Source organism: Hyla sarda, chromosome 7 (assembly GCF_029499605.1).
Source record: "Hyla sarda isolate aHylSar1 chromosome 7, aHylSar1.hap1, whole genome shotgun sequence".
Lineage (NCBI taxonomy): Eukaryota > Metazoa > Chordata > Amphibia > Anura > Hylidae > Hyla > Hyla sarda.
The window spans coordinates 83,028,964-83,052,335 of NC_079195.1; the positions used below are offsets into that span (position 1 = coordinate 83,028,964).

General features: G+C 41.8%; 1 protein-coding gene across 2 annotated transcripts in view; it reads right to left on the minus strand.

The window, feature by feature from the left end:
• Positions 1–877: 877 nt before the first annotated feature.
• Positions 878–23,372, minus strand: part of CABCOCO1 (ciliary associated calcium binding coiled-coil 1) — a 187,551-nt gene continuing 165,056 nt past the window's right edge. Inside the window, exons 7-8 of one of the 2 annotated variants that reach the window (XM_056529842.1) lie at positions 19,859–19,972; positions 878–1,149 (exon numbers count right to left, since the gene is read on the minus strand). In XM_056529842.1, the coding sequence (XP_056385817.1) occupies positions 1,075–1,149; positions 19,859–19,972 (189 nt within the window). In that variant the 3' untranslated portion in view covers positions 878–1,074. The remainder of the gene's footprint in view (positions 1,150–19,858; positions 19,973–23,372) is intronic. The other variant, XM_056529843.1, reaches the window with a different exon arrangement.

Below are 23,372 nucleotides of genomic sequence, written 5' to 3' on the forward strand. Positions count from 1 at the left end.
CCCTTATCATAGGCAGTCTCTCACACCCTCCTATGTTATTGTTATACCACTTGTACTGTGCGTTATGGCCAAGGGGGGTCTCACACCCTCCTCAATATGTTTAGTGCTATATGCCTGCCCAGGTGTAATCGATTTTCTTATGATATGGGTGGTCATATAGGGTCCCTGCCTAAAATACAGAAAGCCGACATTTCGCCAGAGAACTGGCTTTGTCAAGGGTGGTGAGGCTAATCACCCCTGACAAAGCCAGTTCTCTGGCGAAACGTCGGGGGAGGCTGGTGTTCTGCAGCAGCAGAGTCCCATTGAATTCAATGGGATTCTGCTGCTCTGTTCACATGGCAGAATTTCCGTGGCAGCAACATCTTCCGTGGAAATTCTGATTCCAGCATCCGCAAAAACACTGACCCTGTTCAATGTGTTTGTGGATTCTGCAAGGAAATGCAATACCATCTATGAGATGGTGCATTTCCGACTGTTTCTAGTGCCGACACCCTGCTGTCAGTGGAATATCAGCACAGAGATTTTCCTTGGAGACATTCCACCATGTGAACATAGCCTTAACGGTCATCCTATTAAAGTCCCCTAGGTCTCTTAAAGACACCAAGGTTTTGTGCTAGGGAAGTGCTTACGTGACAAAATGTACCATGGTTTATAACAGCACTCTTTATTTTATCATGCAATGTATTGGGACACCAAAAAGAAATTATTTGTGGGGTGAAATAGAAAAATAAACACAATTTTCCCATTTTGTGGGGATTTTATTTTTATCTAGAAATGCCCTTTCTGTGCAGAAATCTGCATGCATATTCATTATCAAAACTATCTAAAACCCTTTTACAGAATTAATTTATTAGACTTTTATTTTGACATGCTGGACTTTTTTATATTTAATATTTTTTTTATTTAGTATGATTATATTACTGTACATATACATATCTATCTTACAAATAACAATGCAGTTGAAAACAGCTGTGCTTGCTCGAGGGGGGTTTGCAAGCAAAACTATTTACGGTACTTTTTTTTTTCATTTCAGATACTGTGATTTTTGAAGTTCCAAGCGGCTTGCTGAGAATGTCACGGCTTTTGCAGGTTTTCTATTTTTGAAGTGAAGGCCTCTTCCTGAACTCTTAACTTTTCATTTATCTCAGCCTGCAGAGAGAATGAAAAAGGATTTAGGGAAAAGCTGCCCTCTGCTGTACTTTGTCTTTGTAGGTCTGACATATCCATCTAGCCTTTACATTGAGATTACACTTCACATGCCTTCCTGTTTTACAGACATGACAAAAAAACAGCCTGCTTTGAAGTGATAACTGTTATCTTTTTAGTGGACATAATAGGGGTAACATTTATATTAAGGCAAATTATCTACTATATAATTCCTGCAAAAGGAAGATTTTAAATTTAATTAATATTTAGAATCTGGATACTATTCAAATGCATTTGTAATTGGCAATTTAAATTTAAAATGAAGTTTTACATAAACTTAATTTTTTTTATTTTCATAATTTAAATAATTTAGCTTTTACTTTACATCATGTTGACAAATCATTTAACCTTTTGTTTAGAGGTATTTTGAAGGACTTTCCTTACCTGGCACTGTATTGCACAAAAGTGATCTAATAAAAATCCCAAACTTATATATGAGTATATAGTTCCATAGTTCGTATGGTTAGAAAAAAAGACACACGTCAATTTCAACCAAGATGGGGATAAAATGGATGAAGGGAAGGGGTATGGGTGGATAAAGGGGAAGGGGAGGTTATTTTATACTGTATTTCGACATACAAATTAATTTTATGTTGTTCTATGGTTTTCTCTAAGCCTGTTTTAAAGTCCTTAACTGCATTTCTAGGTCCTGAAACAGACTTCCCCTAAAGACTGAACCTTTCTTTCTCCAGGCGATGGTTTTATCTGGAACAGCTTTTACCCATGTTTTTTATATGGTCCATTTATATCTTTTAATAAGTTGATCAGATTCCTCCTTAACCCCTAAACGACCACGGACGTAAATGTATGTCCTGGCGCGGCGGTACTTCGCGCACCAGGATGTACATTTACGTCCTGTACATGATCGAGAGCATCAGAGCGATGATCGGGTAATGTGCGGCAGGTTCCGGCTGCTGATAGCAGCCAGGGACCCGCCGGTAATGGCTGACATCAGTAATCGTGTGGATGTCTGCCATTAACCCCTCAGATGCCGTGATCAATACAGATCACGGCATCTTCGGCTACATTTTATGCTGATCGCCCGTGGCACAGCTGCGGGGATGAGATCAGCTAACATGGTGGACGGAGGTCCCCTCACCTGCCTCCGCCACCTTTCCGGTCAGTGCTCAGTGATCAGTGCTATACCCTATGCATAGCACTGGACAGTATTAGCAATCAACTGATTGCTACAAATCGCGATGTCCCGATCAGCCCGACTGAGCTGCCGGGAAGCGTTTACTTTCGCTTTCAGATGCGGCGGTTAACTTTGATCGCCGCGTCTGAAGGGTTAAAGAGGCACTGTCATTGTTAAAAACTTTTCATATATTGCAGGACTCATTATAATATGACATTTCACAATATACACCTGTTAAAAAAAAGTTAATTTTCACCTGAAATTCAAGCTCAAAATAGCCACCACTAGGGGTCGCCTGTCTTTTAGCCAGACAGACTAGTCTAGATTTTACAGCATACTGGACACCGGCCGTAAAGCATACTGGTATCCAGTATAGGAGATTTCTATTGAGTGTATGCAAAATTACAGATAAAGGATGTGTGGACATGCTGGGAGCTGTAGTTTTACAACAGCTGGAGGCAACACTGCTCTAACACAGTTATTTACAAACGTTGTAGCTTCAGTTGTTACTAAACTACAACTCCCAGCATGCTGAAATAGTCAAAGCTTTCTCAGACTCCTGAATGACAAAGAAGTTGATCATTCAGGAGTCTGTGAAAGATGAATGACAGATAGAGTGACAGCAATGCTGATCAGCATCCAGCTTTACTAGAAGAAGATAAAGCAGATAGAACATGTATTCATAAAAATGCTGTACTTTTATCTAAAAAATCCTTGCACTAATTTTATAAAGAGCTATTCTTATATTTATACATTTTATCCTGTTATGAATTCACCATAATGTCTTCTGATCACTGCAGGCAAGCTCCATGTATCTTTCTCTGACACATGACACAGCATAAAACCAGAGAGGAAAGGGTTACAGAGTAGAGAGTACTGATTGGCTGACTGTCCAGGCTTGCTCCTGTGAGGGAGACAGACTGACACGCCCCCTCCAGCCTGCACAATGAAAAAGTAACTCACCAGCAGATAAATGCTTATATCTCTGGATATATAGGTCCGAGACACATAAAAAAACGATATGCACATGATCAGGATTGGGTCCTGAGTAACATATCACTTTTTTCTTTTTTTTTTGCACTATGATAGGTACGCTTTAACAGCACGCGGCACAACGATCGATGCCGCGCGCTGTTAGCCCAGGGTCCCGGCTATGATTAGCAGCCGGGACCGACCCGGTGTGATGCGGGGTCATGGCGTGACCCCGTTTTAAACACCGGTACCAGGCGTAGGGCATACAGGTACGCCCCGCGTCCTTAAGGAGTTAAAGTGTAAAAAAAAGAAGTAAAAAAAAGTTTTAAAAAAAGTTAAAAAATTTGAAAAATCCCCTCCCCAATAAAAAATGTAAAATGTCCCTTTTACCCATTTTACCCCCAAAAGGTGTAAAAAATATTAAAAATGTTATAAATATATTTGGTATCGCCACGTGCGTAGATGTCCTAACTAGTAAAATATAATGTTAATGATCCCGTATTGTGAACGGCGTGAATGTAAAAAAAAAAAAGTCCAAAATTGCTGCTTTTTTGTCACATTTTATTTAAAAAAAAATTATTAAAACATTTTGAAAGGTTTATGCATACAAATGTGGTATCAATAAAAAGTACAGATCACGGTGCAAAAAATGAGCCCTCATACCGCCACTTATACAGAAAAATGAAAAAGTTATAGGTCGTCAAAATAGAGGGATTTTAAACGTACTTATTTGGTTAAAATATTTGGTTTTTAACCTCTTCAGGACATAGGGCGTATGGATACGCCCTGAATCCCGAGTCCTTAAGGACCGAGGGCGTATCCATACGCCCGTGGGAATTCCGGCCCCCACCGCTAGCCGGTTGGGGACCGGAGCCGGATGCCTGCTGAAATCGTTCAGCAGGCATCCCGGCATATCGCCCAGGGGGGTCATTATGCCCCCCCATGTCGGCGATCGCCGCAGATCGCTGGACAATTCAGTCCAGCGATCTGCGGCGATTCCGGGTCAATCGGGTCTCCGGTGACCCGGTGACCCGGAATTACTGGCTGTTCGGGGCCGTCTCTGACGGCCCCGAACAGCCAGAGCCTGCAGGGGTGAGGTGGCACTGGTGCCACCTCACGATCGCCCTGATTCGTCGGCCGGATTACCGGACGACCAATCAGGGCGCCTGCTGCGGGTGTCACTCCCGCACCCGCTCCGCCCCTCTTCTGGAGGACGTGAGCGGGTGCGGGAAGACGACCCCCGGTGCTGGGGACCCCGATCCCCGGCGCCCCTGTTGGGATCGGGGCCCCAGGAGCAGCTGCGGCGGCAGGACTGACCTGCAGCGTCTGGATCGTTGGAGGTGAGTGACAGCCTCCTGCTGTTGCTTAGCAACAGCTCCCAGCATGCAAAAAGGGCATGCTGGGAGCTGTAGTTATGCAACAGCAGGAGGCAGACCACCACAACTCCCAGCATTCCCTTATGGGCATGCTGGGACTTATGGTTTTGCAACAGCTGGAGGCACATTCTTTCTATGGAAAAGTGTACCTTCAGCTGTTGTATAACTACAACTCCCAGCTTGCAAAAACAGCTAAAGTGCATGCTGGGAGTTGTAGTGGTGCATCTGCTGGTTGCATAACTACAACTCCCAGCATGCCCGTTGGCTGTCGGTGACTGCTGAGAGTTGTAGTTTTGCAACAGCTGAAGGCACACTGGTTGTGAAACTCAGAGTTTTTTTTTTACCTAACTCAGTGTTTCACGACCGGTGTGCCTCCAGCTGTTGCAAACTACAACTCTCAGCAGTCACCGTACACCATGCACCGTACATGCTGGGAGTTGTAGTTTTGCAACAGCTGGAGGCACACTGGTTGTGAAACACTGAGTTAGGTCACAAACTCAGTGATACATAACCAGTGTGCCTACAGTTGTTACAAAACTGCAACTCTCAGCAGTCACCGACAGCCAACGGGCATGCTGGGAGTTGTAGTTATGCAACAGCTGGATGTCCCCCCCCCCCCCCCAATGTGAACGTACAGGGTACACTCACATGGGCGGAGGCTTACAGTAAGTATCGGGCTGCAAATTTGAGCTGCCGCAAACTTTCTGCTGCAGCTCAAATTGCCAGCGAGAAACTACTGTGAACCCCCGCCCGTGAGACTGTACCCTAAAAACACTACACTACACTAACACAAAAAATAAAATAAAAAGTAAAAAACACTACATATACACATACCCCTACACAGCCCCCCTCCCCTCCCCAATAAAAATGAAAAACGTCTGGTACACCACTGTTTCCAGAACGGAGCCTCCAGCTGTTGCAAAACAACTCCCAGTATTGTCGGACAGCCGTTGACTGTCCAGGCATGCTGGGAGTTTTGCAACAGCTGGAGGCACCCTGTTTGGGAATCACTGGCGTAGAATGCCCCTATGTCCACCCCTATGCAAGTCCCTAATTTAGGCCTCAAATGCGCATGGCGCTCTCACTTTGGAGCCCTGTCGTATTTCAAGGCAACAGTTTAGGGTCACATATGGGGTATCGCCGTACTCGGGAGAAATTGTGTTACAAATTTTGGGGGGTATTTTCTGCTTTTACCCTTTTTAAAAATGTAAAATTTTTGGGAAAACAAGCATTTTAGGTAAAAAAAAAAAAATTTTTTTACATATGCAAAAGTCGTGAAACACCTGTGGGGTATAAAGGTTCACTTAACCCCTTGTTACGTTCCCCGAGGGGTCTAGTTTCCAAAATGGTATGCCATGTGTTTTTTTTTGCTATCCTGGCACCATAGGGGCTTCCTAAATGCGGCATGCCCCCAGAGCATGCGTTCAAAAAGCCAAATGTGACTCCTTCTCTTCTGAGACCTGTAGTGCGCCAGCAGAGCACTTTTCACCCCCATATGGGGTGTTTTCTGAATCGGGAGAAATTGGGCTTCAAATTTTTAGGGGTATTTTCTGCTATTACCCTTTTTAAAAATAAAAATTTTTGGGGAAAACAAGCATTTTAGGTAAAATTTTTTATTTATTTTTTACATTTGCAAAAGTCGTGAAACACCTGTGGGGTATTAAGGTTCACTTTATCCCATGTTACATTCCCCGAGGGGTCTAGTTTCCAAAATGGTATGCCATGTGGTTTTTTTTTGCTGTTCTGGCACCATAAGGGCTTCCTAAAGGTAACATGCCCCCCAAAAACCATTTCAGAAAAACGTACTCTCCAAAATCCCCTTGTCGCTCCTTCCCTTCTGAGCCCTCTACTGCGCCCGCCGAACACTTTACATAGACATATGAGGTATGTGCTTACTCGAGAGAAATTGGGCTACAAATACAAGTAAAAATTTTGTCCTTTTACCCCTTGTAAAAATTCAGAAATTGGGTCTACAAGAACATGTGAGTGTAAAAAATGAAGATTGTGAATTTTCTCCTTCACTTTGCTGCTATTCGTGTGAAACACCTAAAGGGTTAAAACGCTGACTGAATGCCATTTTGAATACTTTGGGGGGTGTAGTTTTTATAATGGGGTCATTTATGGGGTATTTCTAATATGAAGACCCTTCAAATCCACTTCAAACCTGAACTGGTCCCTGAAAAATACTGAGTTTGAAAATTTTGTGAAAAATCGGAAAATTGCTGCTGACCGTTGAAGCCCTCTGGTGTCTTCCAAAAGTAAAAACTCATCAATTTTATGATGCAAATATAAAGTAGACATATTGTATATGTGAACCAAAAAAAAATGTATTCGTAATATCCATTTTCCTTACAAGCAGAGAGCTTCAAAGTTAGAAAAATGCTAAATTTTCAAATTTTTCATCAAATTTACGGATTTTTCACCAAAAAAGGATGCAAGTATCGACAAAAATTTACCACTATGTTAAAGTAGAATATGTCACGAAAAAACAATCTCGGAATCAGAATGATAACTAAAAGCATTCCAGAGTTATTAATGTTTAAAGTGACAGTGGTCAGATGTGCAAAAAACGCTCCGGTCCTTAAGGCCAAAATGGGCAACGTCCTGAAGGGGTTAAGCGCAACAATAATAAAAAAGTATGTAATCATGGGTATCATTTTAATTGTATTGACCCACAGAATAAAGAACACGTCATTTTTACAGAGTGAGAACAAAACCTTCCAAAATTAGCAAAATTGCGGTTTTCTTTTAATTTTTCTTGGTTGCACCATACATTTTATGGTAAAATGAGTGATGTCATTACAAAAAAACAAGCCCTCATACTCATCTGTGGTTGAAAATATAAAAGAGTTACAATTTTTAGAAGGCGAGGAGGAAAAAACAAAAATGCAAAAATAAAATTGGCCTGGTCCTCAAGGTCAAAATAGGCTTGGTGCTTAAAGGGGTACTCCGCCCCTGGCATCTTATCCCCTATCCAAAGGATAGGGGATAAGATGTTAGATCACCGCGGTCCCGCTGCTGGGGACCCCGGGGATCGCCGCTGCGGCACCCCACCATCATTACTGCACAGAGCGAGTTCGCTCTGTGCTTAATGACGGGCGATACAGGGGCCGGAGCAGCGTGACGTCACGGCTCCGCCCCTCATGACATCACGGCCCGTCCCCTTAATGCAAGTCTATGGCAGGGGGCGTGATGACCGCCACGCCCCCTCCCATAGACTTGTATTGAGGGGGGCGGGCTGTGACGTCACGAGGGGCGGAGCCGTGACATAACGATGCTCCGGCCCCTGTATTGCCCGTCATTACGTGCAGAGCGATCTCGCTCTACACAGTAATGATAGCCGGGTGCTGCAGCAGCGATCCCCGGGGTCCCCAGCAGCGGGACCCCGGCGATCTGACATCTTATCCCATATCCTTTGGATAGGGGATAAGATGTCTAGGGGCGGAGTACCCCTTTAAGGGGTTTTAATATTCCATACGGACATTCCACTACAGCTAAGTCCTATTGATTTCAATAGAATTCTGCTGCACTGTGCAAATGGCGGAATTTCCTCGGCAGATGTTGCTGCTGCGGAAATTCCGGCGTCCGCAGCAAGAATAGGCCTGTCTATGCTTTTTGCAAATTCCACTCAGAAATGCATTGCTGTCTAAGAGATGCATTTCCGAGCGGTCCTGTATGTTTTATGACTTTTGATCTGTTAATCACTTTTTATTTCTTGTTTTGTTGTACTTTTACATTTTATTTTGCAAGAATACACTGGAATACCTATGTATTTCAAGGCATTACTGCCTGTGCAGGCAACTGTTTGGACATTTCAGCGGTATGCCCTGATAAAGATTGGAATAAGAGAAGTTTTTCATGTGCCCTTATGAAAGTTAGTATGTTAATAAGTAGCATGTAACCACAGATTACAAATAGTGTACTGTAAGTCAGAGTATAATATAAAAGAACATCCATCTCAGTTATGTATAAAAACTGAGCAAAGATATACAGTGGTTTTAGGTTACACACAAATGAATTGTACTCCCACTACAGGAAGTCAATTTATCTAATGAAAAACTTGTTAGCCCGGCTGAACATTGACTTTGATATATTGGCGAGCTTACTACAGTTATTGTAAGGAAGTGTGCAAACTGGACTGTGACATTTTGTGAATCTGAAGTGTAGATTAGTTTATGTTTGTTCTAGATATAGAAACTTAAGGGGTGTAGTTATGTTTTCTTTGGAACAGATAGTTTTGCCTGCCAAAAGGTATTTGTGACATTGTTACTATTTGTGTCAGAGCAAATTTAGGGTTTGTTGCAAATTCCCCCCCCTCCAGCATTATTACTATGTTAATGACCCATCCCCCAGCATTATTACTATGCAATAGAGCACCTTCTAAATATTGACATAAAATAGTTTCCACTGTGCCAACATAATTTTAGCCATTTAAGAGCAAATATAGCCAGGAGCATAATATAGCAGGTGGGATTATTTCAAAATAAACATTTAGTTGAATTGAGAGTTAAGAGTGGGGGTCCCACGTTCAGCACTCTCTATAAACCCGAGTGTATTGCACCTAGAAAATAGCATCTCTGGAGGAACCATCATATTTATGCATTGAACATGTTACTTTTTAATGTGTAACCTGTAACAGGTAGATTAGCCTCATTTGAGTTGCATCGCACATGCAGTATGCAAACATGCAAAAATGAAGGCAGCACTTTGCAAACGCTAAGGTATATGAGCACTGCATATATAGAATACACAGTTTGATCGAAGTTTGTCACTCATTTACCAGGGCTCTTAAAAGTTATGGAGAAAAAAAATCAAAATGTAATTTTCAAAAACTTAAAATGAAGGGGTAAAAGTTTTGGAGGGAAATGGTAGTGCCTGTTACAACTGCTAGAAGCTAGTTACCAGAATATCAGTGCCCTTTATATTTTATGTTACAATACCTCTATAACAGTTTCCCTCATAACATTGATGGTTATGTATACTAGATATTTAGGGACATCATGTTGATCCAGAGATTTATTCTGACTGCCATATTTGGAGTCGGGAAGGAATTTTTACCTCTAGTACGAGGGTTTTTTGCCTTCCTCTGGATCAACTCAGTAGGGACTCATCAGGGATATAGGTTGAACTAGATGGACTCTGGTCTTTTTTCAACCTTACAAACTATGTTACTATGTTACCCATATAATATTACCTCCACTGTAAGTCACACTGCTGTTCACTAAATACAGAGACATGTACCTGGCACTCTAGAGTTTAAAAAATGTCCAATATTTGAGACATGGCTGCAATGTAGTTATATTGATCTCTGCAAAAGTGTTTTAGATGCTCAGAGAGAAATACAGGTGATTTGGAGGGGAAAGACCAAACAAAATCAGTTCTGTGCTGCTGCTTAAATGGTGTACTTAGAGAGTATATGCATGTAAAATGATCCTGGAAAGATTGTCCAGGACACCAATTATTGTAATCTTACCTCATTCCTCATCTACTAGTGCTCAACACCTTCCTATTGTTAACAATCTCCTCCCCTCCAGATGTGGAACCAGGCAGCCAGGATTATGTGGTCAAACAAAAGAACAGTGTCTGTTATGAATACACTCCAAATGTGTTTTTCTTGTTTTTGGAAGAAAAAAACTTATAACAGTAGGTAAACGTTAATATTGTCACGTGCATAATTTGTGGTTTGACTGCTCTGTGGTTTGTAATGTGTTGTTCTTTATCCCTGTTGTTGGGACTACAATCATGGTGGTTAACAATAATATGGACTAAATGTATAATTTGTACATATCTGTTTTCTAAATTAAATACACCATGCATTGTAAGTCATTTTAATGTTTAGTAATATAATGTCCAAATTCCTAGTGTTCCCTGTATTGAAAACAGCAGTGTAAAATGGGCAGAATTAACTATCTTGATAAGGGTTTCACAATATGCCCAAACTCCCTCACTCCCTGAAGTGAAAGTGTTTTAAACTGTCCCTCATAGATGCCTGATAGACAAATTAAGGTTTATAGGTTTAGAAAGTTTATTTTGTAACTGGATTGAAAACTGGCTTAAGGACTGTACCCAGGGAGAAGTGGTCAGTAATTCCTACTCTGATTAGTCCCAGGTTATAAATGGTATATACTAAGGTTCAGTACAGGGCACGCTCTTGTTTAACCTGTTGGGGACGAAGGGCGTATGCATACGCCCTTGCATCCTGGTACTTAAGGACGAAGGGCGTATCCATACGCCCGTGGGAATTTCGGTCCGTACGCCCGTGGGAATTTCGGTCCCCGCCGCGTGCCAGGCTGGGACCGGACCGGGGTGACTGCTGATATCTATCAGCAGCCAACCCATGCAAATGCCCAGGGGGGTCATTAGACCCCCCCCATGTCGGCGATCGGCGCAAATCGCAAGTGAATTCACACTTGCGATTTGCACCGATTCCGGGTCATTCCCGGAAGACTAAGACACCCACGATCCCCCTGAAGCGATAGGAGTGAGGTGGCACGGGTGCCACCCCTCCTATCCCTGCTATTGGTGGTCTAGACGCGACCACCAATAGCAGATCGGGGGCGAGGGGGTTTACTTTTGTTTTCCCCGTCCTGCCCACCCACAATAGGCGGGCCAGAATGGGGAAAACGAAGAGGAGCGGCGCCGATCGGTGGACGGTGACGGAGATCTGCGTGCGGCAGAAGAAGACGGCTCCCTGGATGCGACGGAAGCCGGTGAGTTGCCTAGCAACATCTAAAGGGCTACAGTCTGAGACCACTATAGTGGTCTCTAGACTGTAGCCCTCCAGATGTTGCAAAACTACAACTCCTGTTTGCTGTGTGGGCATGCTGGAATTTGTAGGCGGGTTTACAGTAAGTTTCCTGCTTCAAGTATGAGCTGCGGCAAATTTTTCGCCGCAGCACAAATTCCTAGCGGGAAACTCACCGTAACCCGCCAGTGCGAATGTACCCTAAAAACACTACACTACACTAACACCTTATAAAGAGTAAAACACTACATATACACCCCCTTACACTGTCCCCCCCAATAAAAATGAAAAATGTATTGTACGGCAGTGTTTCCAAAACGGAGCATCCAGCTCTTGCAAAACAACAACTCCACGCATTTCTGGACAGCCACTGACTGTCCAGGCATGCTGGGAGTTTAGCAACAGCTGGAGGCATCCTGTTTGGGAATCACTGGCGTAGAATACCCCTATGTCCACCCCTATGCAATCCCTAATTTAGTCCTCAAATGCGCATGGTGCTCTCTCACTTCGGAGCCCTGTCGTATTTCAAGGAAACAGTTTAGGGCCACATATGGGGTATTTCCGTACTCGAGAGAAATTGCACTACAATTTTGGGGGGCTTTTTCTCCTTTTATCCCTTATGAAAAGGAAAAGTTGGGGTCTACACCAGCCTGTTAGTGTTACAAAATATTTTTTTACACTAACATGCTGGTTTTGCCCTTTACTTTTTATTTTCAGAGGTAAAAGAGATAAAAGGAAAAAAAGACCCCAAAAATTTGTAACGCAATTTCTCCTGAGTACGGAGATACCCCATATATGGGCGTAAAATACTCTGCGGGTGCACAACAAGGCTCAGGAGTAAGAGCGCACTATGTACATTTGAGGCCTAAATTGGTGATTTGCACAGGGGTGGCTGATTTTACAGCGGTTCTGACATAAACCCAAAAAAATAAATACCCACATGTGACCCCATTTTGGAAACTACATCCCTCGCGGAATGTAACAAGGGGTACAGGGAGCATTTACGCCCCACAGGTGTCTGACAGATTTTTGGAACAGTGGTCAGTGAAAATAAAAAATGTAATTTATTTGTTTGCACAGCCCACTGTTCCAAAGATCTGTCAAATGACAGTAGGGTGTAAATGCTCACTGTACCCCTTATTACATTCCGTGAGGGGTGTAGTTTCCAAAATGGGGTCACATGTGGGGAGGTCCACTGTTATGGCACCACAGGGGGCTTTGTAAATGCACATGGCCCCCGACTTCCATTCCAAACAAATTATCTCTCTAAAAGCTCTATGGCGCTCCTTCTCTTCTGAGCATTGTAGTTCGCTCGCAGTGCACTTGATGTCCAAACATGGGGTATTTCGATACTCAGAAGAAATGGGGTTACAAATTTTGGGGGGCATTTTCTCCTATTACCCCTTGTAAAAAAGTTAAATTTGGGGAAAAACCAGCATTTTAGTGAAACAATTTTTTTTTTCATTTACACATCCGACTTTAACAAAAAGTTGTCAAACACCTGTGGGGTGTTAAGGCTCACCATACCCTTTGTTACGTTCCTTGAGGGGTGTAGTTTCCATAATAGGGTGCGATGTGGGGGGGGGGGTTGCTGTCCTGGCACCATAGGGGCTTCCTAAATGGGACATGCCCCCCAAAAACCATTTCAGAAAAACTCACTCTCCTAAATCCCATTGTTGCTCCTTGGCTTCTGAGCCCTCTAGTGCACCCGCCGAACACTTGACATACACATATGAGGTATTTTCTTACTCGAGAGAAATTGGGTTACAAATTTTGAGAGGATTTTTTTTCCTTTTACCCCTTGTAAAAATTCAAAAACTGGGTCTACAAGAACATGCGAGTGTTTCCACTTGGTTTTTTTTCTGGCAGTTTTGAGAAAACTGCCACTGCAGTTTTTGAGCCAAAGCCAGAAGTGTATTCAAATGGAAAGGGAAATATAAAGGAAGGACTTACACTTCTTCTCCCTTATGGATCCACTTCTGACTTTGGCTCAAAAAGTGGAAACTTAGCCTACAAAATGAAGATTTTGAATTTTCTCCTTCACTTTGCTGCTATTCCTGTGAAACACCTAAAGGGTTAACACACTTACTGATTGTCATTTTGAATACTTTGAGGGGTGCAGTTTTTATAATGGAGTCATTTATGGGGTATTTCTAACCAAAAGTCCCTTCAAATCCACTTCAAACCTGAACTGGTCCCTGAAAAATTCCGATTTTGAAAATTTTGCGAAAAATTGGAAAATTGCTGCTGAACTGTGAAGCCCTCTGATGTTTTTCAAATGTAAAAACATGTCAACTTTATGATGCAAACATAAAGTAGACATATTGTATATGTGAATCAATATATCATTTATTTGGAATATCCATATTCCTTGTAAGCAGAGAGCTTCAAAGTTAGAAAAATGCAAAATTTTCAAATTTTTCATGAAATTTTTGCATTTTTCACCAAGAAATAATGCAAGTATCGATGAAAATTTAACACTAACATAAAGTAGAATATGTCACGAAAAAACAATCTCGGAATCAAATTTATAAGTAAAAGCATCCCAGAGTTATTAATGCTTAAAGTGACAGTGGTCAGATTTGCAAAAAATGCTCCCGTCCTTAGGGTCATAATGGGCTCCGTCCCCAAGGGGTTAACCTATCTATTAATAATATAGAGCAGGCTTAGGCAACCTTCGGCACTGCAGATGTTTTGGACTACAACTCCCATGATGCTTTGTCAGCCTTTTGGCTGTAAGAGCATCATGGGAGATGTAGTCCAAAACATCTGTAGTGCCGAAGGTTGCATATGCCTGATATAGAGGATAGGATTAACAGCTCTGTTTCTATCTTTGCAGATGACCCCAGGCTTTCTAGAAAAATGCAATAGTCTATAAAAAAAAGTGCACAAGTTACAAACTGTCATGTACAGACTGAGTGCCTGTGCATTCACTTGAGAAATGAGGTTCAATGTGGAAAATTGTAAAGTTATGCAACTTTAAAACCTATATCTGTTGTGTGTCTTAGTTGGGGGTTAAACTGAAAGAGTTACAAGTAGAGAAGGATCTGGGTGTACTTGTAGATCATAGACTACAGAACAGCACAATGTCAGGCAGTTGCTTCTAAGACCAGCAGGATACTGTCATGTATCAAAAGAGGCATGGACTTGCAGGACAGGGACATAATACTCCCCCTCTATAAATTGGTACAGCCTCTCCTGGAATATGCTGCTAAGTTTTGGGCACCAGTTCATAAAAGGGACATTCTGGAGTTGGAAAGGGTGCAGAGTCCCGCAACCTAACTAATAAGGAGCATCGAGCATCTTAGCTATGAGGAAAGATTAAAATAATTCAATTTGCTTAGTCTTGAGGAGAAACATTTAACATTTAAAAAATCATAACTCTTTACATTTTGCACCTAAAAATCCATTTGATTGCTTATTTTTTGCGCCACCAATTCTACTTTGTAATGACATCAGTCATTTCGCCCAAAATTCTACAGTGAAACGAAAAAAATAATCATTGTGAGACAAAGTTGAAAAAAAAAACACGCAGTTTTGTAACTTTTGGGGGCTTCCGTTTCTACATAGTACATTTTTCGGTAAAAATGACACCTTATCTTTATTCTGTAGGTCCATACAATTCAAATGATACCCTACTTATAGGTTTGATTTTGTCGTACTTCTGGAAAAAATCATAACTTCATGCAGTAAAATTAATACGTTTAATATTGTCATCTTCTGACCCCTATAACTTAATTATTTTTCCGCGTATGGGGCGGTATGAGGGCTCATTTTTTGCGCCGTGATCTGAAGTTTTTAACGGTACCATTGCATTGATAGGACTTATTGATCGCTTTTTATTCATCTTTTCATGATATAAAAAGTGAACAAAAATGCACTATTTTGGACTTTGGAATTTTTTTGCGCGTATGCCATTGATCGTGCGGTTTAATTAACTATATATTTTTATAATTCGGACATTTCCACACGCGGCGTTACCATATATGTTTATTTTTATTTACACTGTGGTTTTTTTTTCATGGGAAAAGGGGGGTGATTCACACTTTTAATAGGGGAGGTGTTAAATGATCTTTATTCACTTTTTTCCCACTTTTTTTTTGCAGTGTTATAGCTCCATAACACTGTACACAATGATCTTTCACATTGATCACTGGTTTCTCATAGGAAACCAGAGATCGATGATTCTGCCGCTTGATTGCTCATGCCTGGATCTCAGGCACTGAGCAGTCATTCGGCGATCGGACAGCGAGGAGGCAGGTAGGGACCCTCCAGCTGTCATGTAAGCTGTTCGGGATGCCGCGATTTCACCGCGGCTATCCCGAACAGCTCCCTGAGCTAACCGGCATGGTTTCACTTTCACTTTAGACGCGGTGTTCAACTTTGAATGCCGCGTCTAAAGGGTCAATAGTGTGCGGCACCGCGATCAATGTCGCGCGCTATTAGCCACGGGCCCGACCTGCTATGAAGCGGGGCTACGCCGTGGCCCCTCGCTATAGATCGGGAGCGGACATATGACATTCCATTACGTCATGTGTCCTTAAGGGGTTAAGGATCAAGCCCATTTTGACCTTAAAGCGTACCTGTCATAGTGCAAAAAAAAAGAAAAAAGTGATATGTTACTCAGGACCCAATCCTGATCATGTGCATATAATTTTTATGTGTCTCGGACCTATATATCCAGAGATATAAGCATTTATCTGCTGGCGAGTTACTTTTTCATTGTGCAGGCTGGAGGGGGCGTGTCAGTCTGTCTCCCTCACAGGAGCAAGCCTGGGCAGTCAGCCAATCAGTACTCTCTACTCTGTAACCCTTTCCTCTTTGGTTTTATGCTGTGTCATGTGTCAGAAGAAGATACTTGGAGCTTGCCTGCAGTAATCAGAAGACATTATGGTGAATTTGTAACAGGATAAAATGTATAAATATAAGAATAAATCTTTATAAAATTAGTGCAAGGATTTTTTAGATAAAAGTACAGCATTTTTATGTATACATGTTCTATCTGTTTTATCTTCTCCTAATAAAGCTGGATGCTAATCAGCATAGCTGTCACTATGTGTGTCATTCATCTTTCACAGACTCCTGAACGTCTGATCAACTTCTTTGTCATTCAGGAGTCTGAGAAAGATTTGACTATTTCAGCATACTGGGAGTTGTAGTTTAGTAACAACTGAAGCTGCAATGTTTGTAAATAACTGTGTTAGAGCAGTGTTGCCTCCAGCTGTTTCTACAGCTCCCAGCATGTCCACACATCCTTTATCTGTAGTTTTGCATACACAATTGAAATCTCCTATACTGGATACCGGTACGCTTTACGGCCGGTATCCAGTATGCTGTAAAATCTAGACTAGTCTGCCTGGCTAAAAGACAGGCGACCCCTAGTGGTGGCTATTTTGAGCTTGAATTTCAGGTGAAAATGATTTTTTTTTTAAATAGGTGTATAATTGTGAAATGTCATATTATAATGAGTCCTGCAATATTTTTAACAATGACAGTGCCTCTTTAGGAACCAGGCCAATTTTAATTTTTGCACTTTAGTTTTTTCCCCCTCTCCTTCTAAAAATCTACAGACCCATTTAAGGGCTTGTTTTTGCACCACCAATTGTACTTTGTTATGACATCAATCATTTAATAACAAAATTTACTGCAAAACCAATAAATATATATTTGTGGGGTGAAACTGAAAAATAAAATGCCATTTTGCAACTTTTGGGGGCAACTTCCGTTTCTACACAGTGCAATTTTTGGTAAAAATGACACCTGATCTTTATTTGGTAGGTCCATACGGTTACAAGGATACCCAATTTATGTAGGTTTTTTTATTTTACTACTTTTAAAAAGTCCTAACTGCATTCGCCAAAATGACCCATATAACTTTTTAACTTTTCCGCATACGGAGCTATATGAGGGCTCATTTTTTGCGCCGTGGTCTGTATTTTTTTTTATTGATACCACATTTGTTTGGATGGGACTTTTTGACCGCTTTTTATCCGTTTTTTATGGTATATGAAGTGACCAAAAATGCACAATTTTGTACTTTGGTATTTTTTTACGTGTATGCCATCAACCGTGCGGTTTAGCTAACCTTATATTTTAGTTCGAACATTTTTACGCATGCAGCGGTACCACATATGATTATTTTTATTACATTATTTTATTAAACAAATGGGAAAAGGGGGGATTCAAACTTTTAATAGGGAAGAGGTTAATTCACTTTTATTTTTACACTTTATTTATTTTTTAGCACCCACAGGGGGCTATAACATGCAATCTTTTGATTGATTGCACTGATCAATGCTATGCCACAGCATTGATTAGTGTTACCGATGCTCTGCTGCTGCGCAGGCTTGGAGCAGCAGATCGCCGAATGGACGACAAAGAAGCAGGTGAGGACCTTCTTGTTGTCCAGTAAGCTGATCGGAACATCACGATTTTGTCGCAATAGTCCAGATCAGCTCCGCTGAGCTGCAGGGAAAGTTTTAGTTTCATTTTAGAAGCTGAGATCAACTTTGATTGCGGTGTCTAAAGGGTTAATGCCGGGCATTGGCCCGATCGGCGGTGCCCGGCATTAGCTGTGGGTCCTGGCTGCCTGGGTTTAACCCATTCTCCGCTCATGAGAACAGCTTAAACCCCGTTAACGGGACCAGGGTGTACAGGTATGCCCTGGGTCCTTAAGTCCCAGGACGTCAGGGTGTATCTGTACGCCCTGTGTCCTGAACAGGTTAAATAAAGAGGCACAAAAATCATATACAACAATCAGTACAAGTTACAAAAAATGTCAATATTTTTAAAATGATTAAACATATCTGTGAAAAAAAATGAAAGAAAAAAGGGATATAAATCACTCAAGTGATTTTTTAACATGTCTGTAACAAAAAAAAAAAAAAAAAAAAAAACATCATGGAGAACTGTTTGTTAGCTACAACTGCCATTTATTTCTATAGAGAACTAACTATGTAACTTTATACAGTCCCAAGTATGTGGATATAAGTTAAGTGTTCCACTGAGATGTACTTTTCAAATGCATTTTCCAAGCCTAGTCTGCATGTTACAACCATATAAACAAATCCAGATCTAATTTATTTTTCAGACCAAATTGATGCAAGTACTTGTATTTTTAGACTATATAACCTGCATCTGCTTTGAATTGTAAAAACATTAAAACTACTATTTCCCTATGAAACGCAAACATACTTTTTTTTTAGCTAAGGCGTATTTAAATGTGCTATAACTTAGGCTGGTTTTTCAGCAATCATAAACCTGAAATCTACTCATGATGGATGGAGTACATCTTTACCTCCAACACTTCCATGGTTGTTTGACCTCTGACTAAAACTATTATCACAATAATTTGAAAGTTTGGAAACAAATCGTATTTCATAAAAGTTCTTATAATCTGGCACCTAGTGGTCCAGAAATCCTATTAGTCAGGCTTGTCACCAAAAAATTGCTGATGTGAGAAGGAAATCTGCTGATAGTTTACTACTGGGAATACATTTACTACTGCTTATTATCATCAGTTTGGTAGCTGCACCGATGTGATGTCATTAAAAGTCAGTGGTGTAACGTCATCGTTAAAACTTTTCAATAAAAAAATAATCTTAAAGGGGTACTCCGCTGCTTAGACATCTTATCCCCTATCCAAAGGATAGGGGATAAGATGCCTGATCGCGGGAGTCCCGCTGCTGGGGACCCCCGTGATCTTGCACGCGGCACCCCGTTTGTAATCAGTCCCCGGAGCATGTTCGCACCGGGTCTGTATACCGGCGACCACAGGGACAACAGCGTGTGACATCACGCCTCCGCCCCGTGTGACGTCACGCTCCGCCCCTCAATGCAAGCCTACGGGAGGGGGCGTGATAGCTGTCACGCCCCCTCCCATGGACTTGAATTGAGGGGCGGAGCGTGAGCTCACACGCCGCCGGCCTCGTGATCGACAGTAATCAGATCCGGAGCGAACGCGCTCCGGGGACTGATTACAAACGGGGTGCCGCGTGCAAGATCACGGGGGTCCCCAGCGGCGGGACTCCCGCGATCGGCATCTTATCCCCTATCCTTTGGATAGGGGATAAGATGTCTAAGCACCGGAGAACCCCTTTAATTAAAAAATTAGATTGCTTGGACTAGCCCATGCAATGCCTTTAGCAGACTGGCATTACACTGATCGTACACCCGACAGAGGTGGCCCAGACCTGTCATTTAACCATTTTATCGCTGTAATTACTTTTCATGTCAGTCATTAGCGGTGGGTGTCTGCTCCAGCACCCATACAGCATGAAGCATGCTCAGCTCCTGAGCCTGCTCCAACTTTACCTTTGTGATCACCTACTTATATAGCGGTATGGTGGTCGCAAAAGAGTTGAACGTACGTATGTGAAAATGTGCTGTTTGAGAGATACATATACTTAGTAATCCCTCATGTACCTTCTGCCTTTGTTGTGTCCTGATGCCCTCGGTTATGACCATTTTAGGACATTCACTGAGACAGTCGAGCATATCCACTGCACATGACATCCTGATGTCAAGGAGGAGCTGGGTCTGAAGAGAAAGAGCCAGGAGAAAGGGGTTGCGATCAGGACACAGAAGTTACTCACAGTCCTCTGTGCAAGGTTGCAAAAAGGGGCAGCCTCAGGTAGATATGTGTTAGAGAACTCAGGCCTTTGTCTGTGGATTTATTGTGAGGAGGGCACTAACCGAAAGATCATGTTGGCTTGTGAGACTTTCCCTGTATAAAAATCTGTTCAGAACTTAAAAAACATATTTCACAGATATACTAAATGTTGCATTAAAAGTACATAAAAAGACTGACATGTTCGACTTTCTTCTTAGAATTCTTAATTTGCCACACACCTGACTTACTATGTACCTGCCCCGATCTATCACCACAGTGTCCAGGAAAACATTTGGGAATGTAGAATATATGTACAGGGGTGTGGAAATTTTATAAAAAAACTACTTGTCCACGGGACTAAAATGGAGCAAAATCTACTTGTCCCTCATGACGATCCACTTGTCCGGCCAATTTTCGCTTTTACGCTCTCGTTTTTTTCTCCTCGCCCTATAATAGCCATAACTACCTACTATAATGACACCTTTTAATTTTTCAATAACATATTCTCCGAACCAAAAAATATATAAATATATATTAAGGGAAGTGAAATTGAAATAGTAAAAGATAATTTTGCAGATTTGGTGGTTTTTCTTTTCTGCGCCATTTACCTTGTGGTTGAGGTAACATGTTAGTTTTATACTTTAGGCCGCCTGATTACAGCGATACCAGATTTGTATCGTTTACGTCATGTTTTACTAATTCTGGACTTTTTCTAATTTTTTTTAATTGCCATTTTTTAACCCCTGTAGCTTTATTTTTTTTTCCCGCATACCAGGCTGTATGAGGGCTCATTTTTGCGCCATAAACTGTTTTTTGTATCGGTACCATTTTGCTATTCATCTGACTTTTTAATTGCTTTTTTACTTTTTTTTTATGGGATATTATAAAAATTTCAAATCTGTGGTTTGGTATTTTTTTTTTACATTTACCGTACGGGATACATAATGTTATATTTTAATAGGTTGTACAATTACGCACGAAGCGATAACGAATAGGTTTATTTTTATTATGTTTACATGTTTTTATATAGGTAAAGGGGGTGATTTGAACTTTTAACATGGAAGGGGTTAATGCAGCGGTCTTCAAACTGTGGCCCTCCAGATGTTGCAAAACTACAACTCCCAGCATGCCCGGACAGCCAACGGCTGTCCTGGCATGCTGGGAATTGTAGTTTTGTAACATCTGGAGGGGCACAGTTTGAAGACCACTGGGTTAATGTGTGTCTTTCAAACTTTTATTAAAACTTTTATTTATTATGATTTTTTTTTAACACTTTATTACACTTATATGAGGAATCATTCGATTCCTCAGACAGATGAATAGAGATCTATTGAACTCTATTAATCTGTGAGCTCTGTGATCCATTGATAGAGCCTGGTCCAGCCTGGCTCTATCAATGACAGAGCTGGGACTGGAGAAAGCAGAGGTAAGTCCTCCGGCTACCTCCATAGTGGATCGCCCCCCTGCGATCGCGCTGCGGGGGGGCGATCCACCCCACTAGCCCACCAGGGAGCGTTCACATGTCCCTTTAGACGCCGCTGTCAGCTTTGACAGCCGCGATCTAAAGGGTTAATAGCGGCGGCCCTATTAGCGGCGGCCCCCGGCTACTGAGAACAGCCGGGGGCTGCAGAGTATGGAGCGGGCAGGAATCCCGAGCCCGCTCCATACATACTGCTGAGCGCCGCATACAGTCTCCCCGTGCAGACGTGCGGGGAGCGAAGGCAACGGACGCAGGTCTGCACGGGGAGAAATAAGCCACGCCCCCTTCATCTCCCCCCGCACGTCTGCAGAGCAGGGGAGAGAAGACACATACACAGCTTCTCATCTCCCCTGCTCTGCTACACAGGCTGCAGAGTATGGAGCGGGCAGGAGTCAGGTGCCCGCTCCATACAGACTGCAGATCGCCGCGGCACTTGTCAGGTCCGGCCCTGCTTGCCCGAAGCCGGGCTAAGGGCCGGACAAATTCACCTGCCCGGCGCCCAAAACTGCTAGTCCGGGGCGTCGGGCGATAGAAATTCCACATCCCTGTATGTAAGTTGGGCATCTTTACGTAGAAAATATTAAGTAATCATCAATTAAACATTTACTCAGAGTGTCTCAACCTGCAGAATGTAAAATCTCCTTTTCCATGAGTAAATGCAGGCCTAAATGTTTATCATTTCTGTAAAGGCCAAAGCAACAAGGAATCACATATGACATTTTATGTGAATGTGTAATAAAGTTAAGTTTAGATTCTGCCATCTGTTTAATGTACAATTTCAATATTTTAAAATGAAATTAGAGAATAGTTATTTATATTCTAGATAGCTCAATCATCTAAAAAAAAACTGAGAGAAAACACAGCTTAGTAAAAAGCACATGGGGGAGGGGGAATAAAAAATAACAGTCAAATTTAATGTCATATTGCATTCTCTTACAGTTGTGTTTCTATTTCAGGAAACTATTAGAATAATGGATTCCATCCCCTCACCACCTCCACTGAAATAAGAACAGCTTGGAAGAAAAGACTCTAAAAACAATTGACTCTTCTAGTACTTTTTTTTTATTTTTTAGAAAAAAGTATGATCAAGAGATCTTATAATGACTTCATTCTTTAGCATCAATTACTTAAAATGTACAAACGTTAATGAAAATAACTGGAATCTTTATGATAATATGTACAAAATAACTAGTAAACCATACCATCCTCTGAGTTATCAAGTAATATATTTGATGTTTTCTAATATTCTTTAATCTCTTATGTGCTTAGTGAACCACTAAGGGTGGGGTCACACACAGCACATTTTCAGCGTATTTGACGCAGTGAATGCGCTGCCGGCAGTCACAGAGCGACTGCAGAGCGAGCTCCCTGCAGTGGCCTGGTAGCTCTGTGAGTCAGCTTGTGACTGCCGGAAATCCACCGCTACGAGCGGACACACACAGAGCTACAGGGAGCAGCGAGCTCTCTCTGCAATCACTCTGTGACTGTCGGCAGTGCATTGGCAGTGTTAAATAATGCATGCTGTGTGTGACCCTATCTTAAAAGAGACCTTATTGGTGTTGTCCTCCAGCTTTCACAGATCCTGAAAGGCGTATAAATCTGCTATGTTTTGCTGAGTTTTTGCCTTACTGTGCTCCTACAGTACCCCCCTGAGTATTGGTTTTTACTGTACTTGTATAACCCTATTTACACAGGGCTGTATGAGGGCTCCTTTTTTGTGCTGTGATCTGTAGTGTTTAACAGTACCAATTTTGTTATGATGGGATTTTTTGAGTCCTTTTTTTTTTTATTCTTTCTGATATATGGGTGGACCAAAAATCTGCATTTTATGCAGTTCACCATGCAGA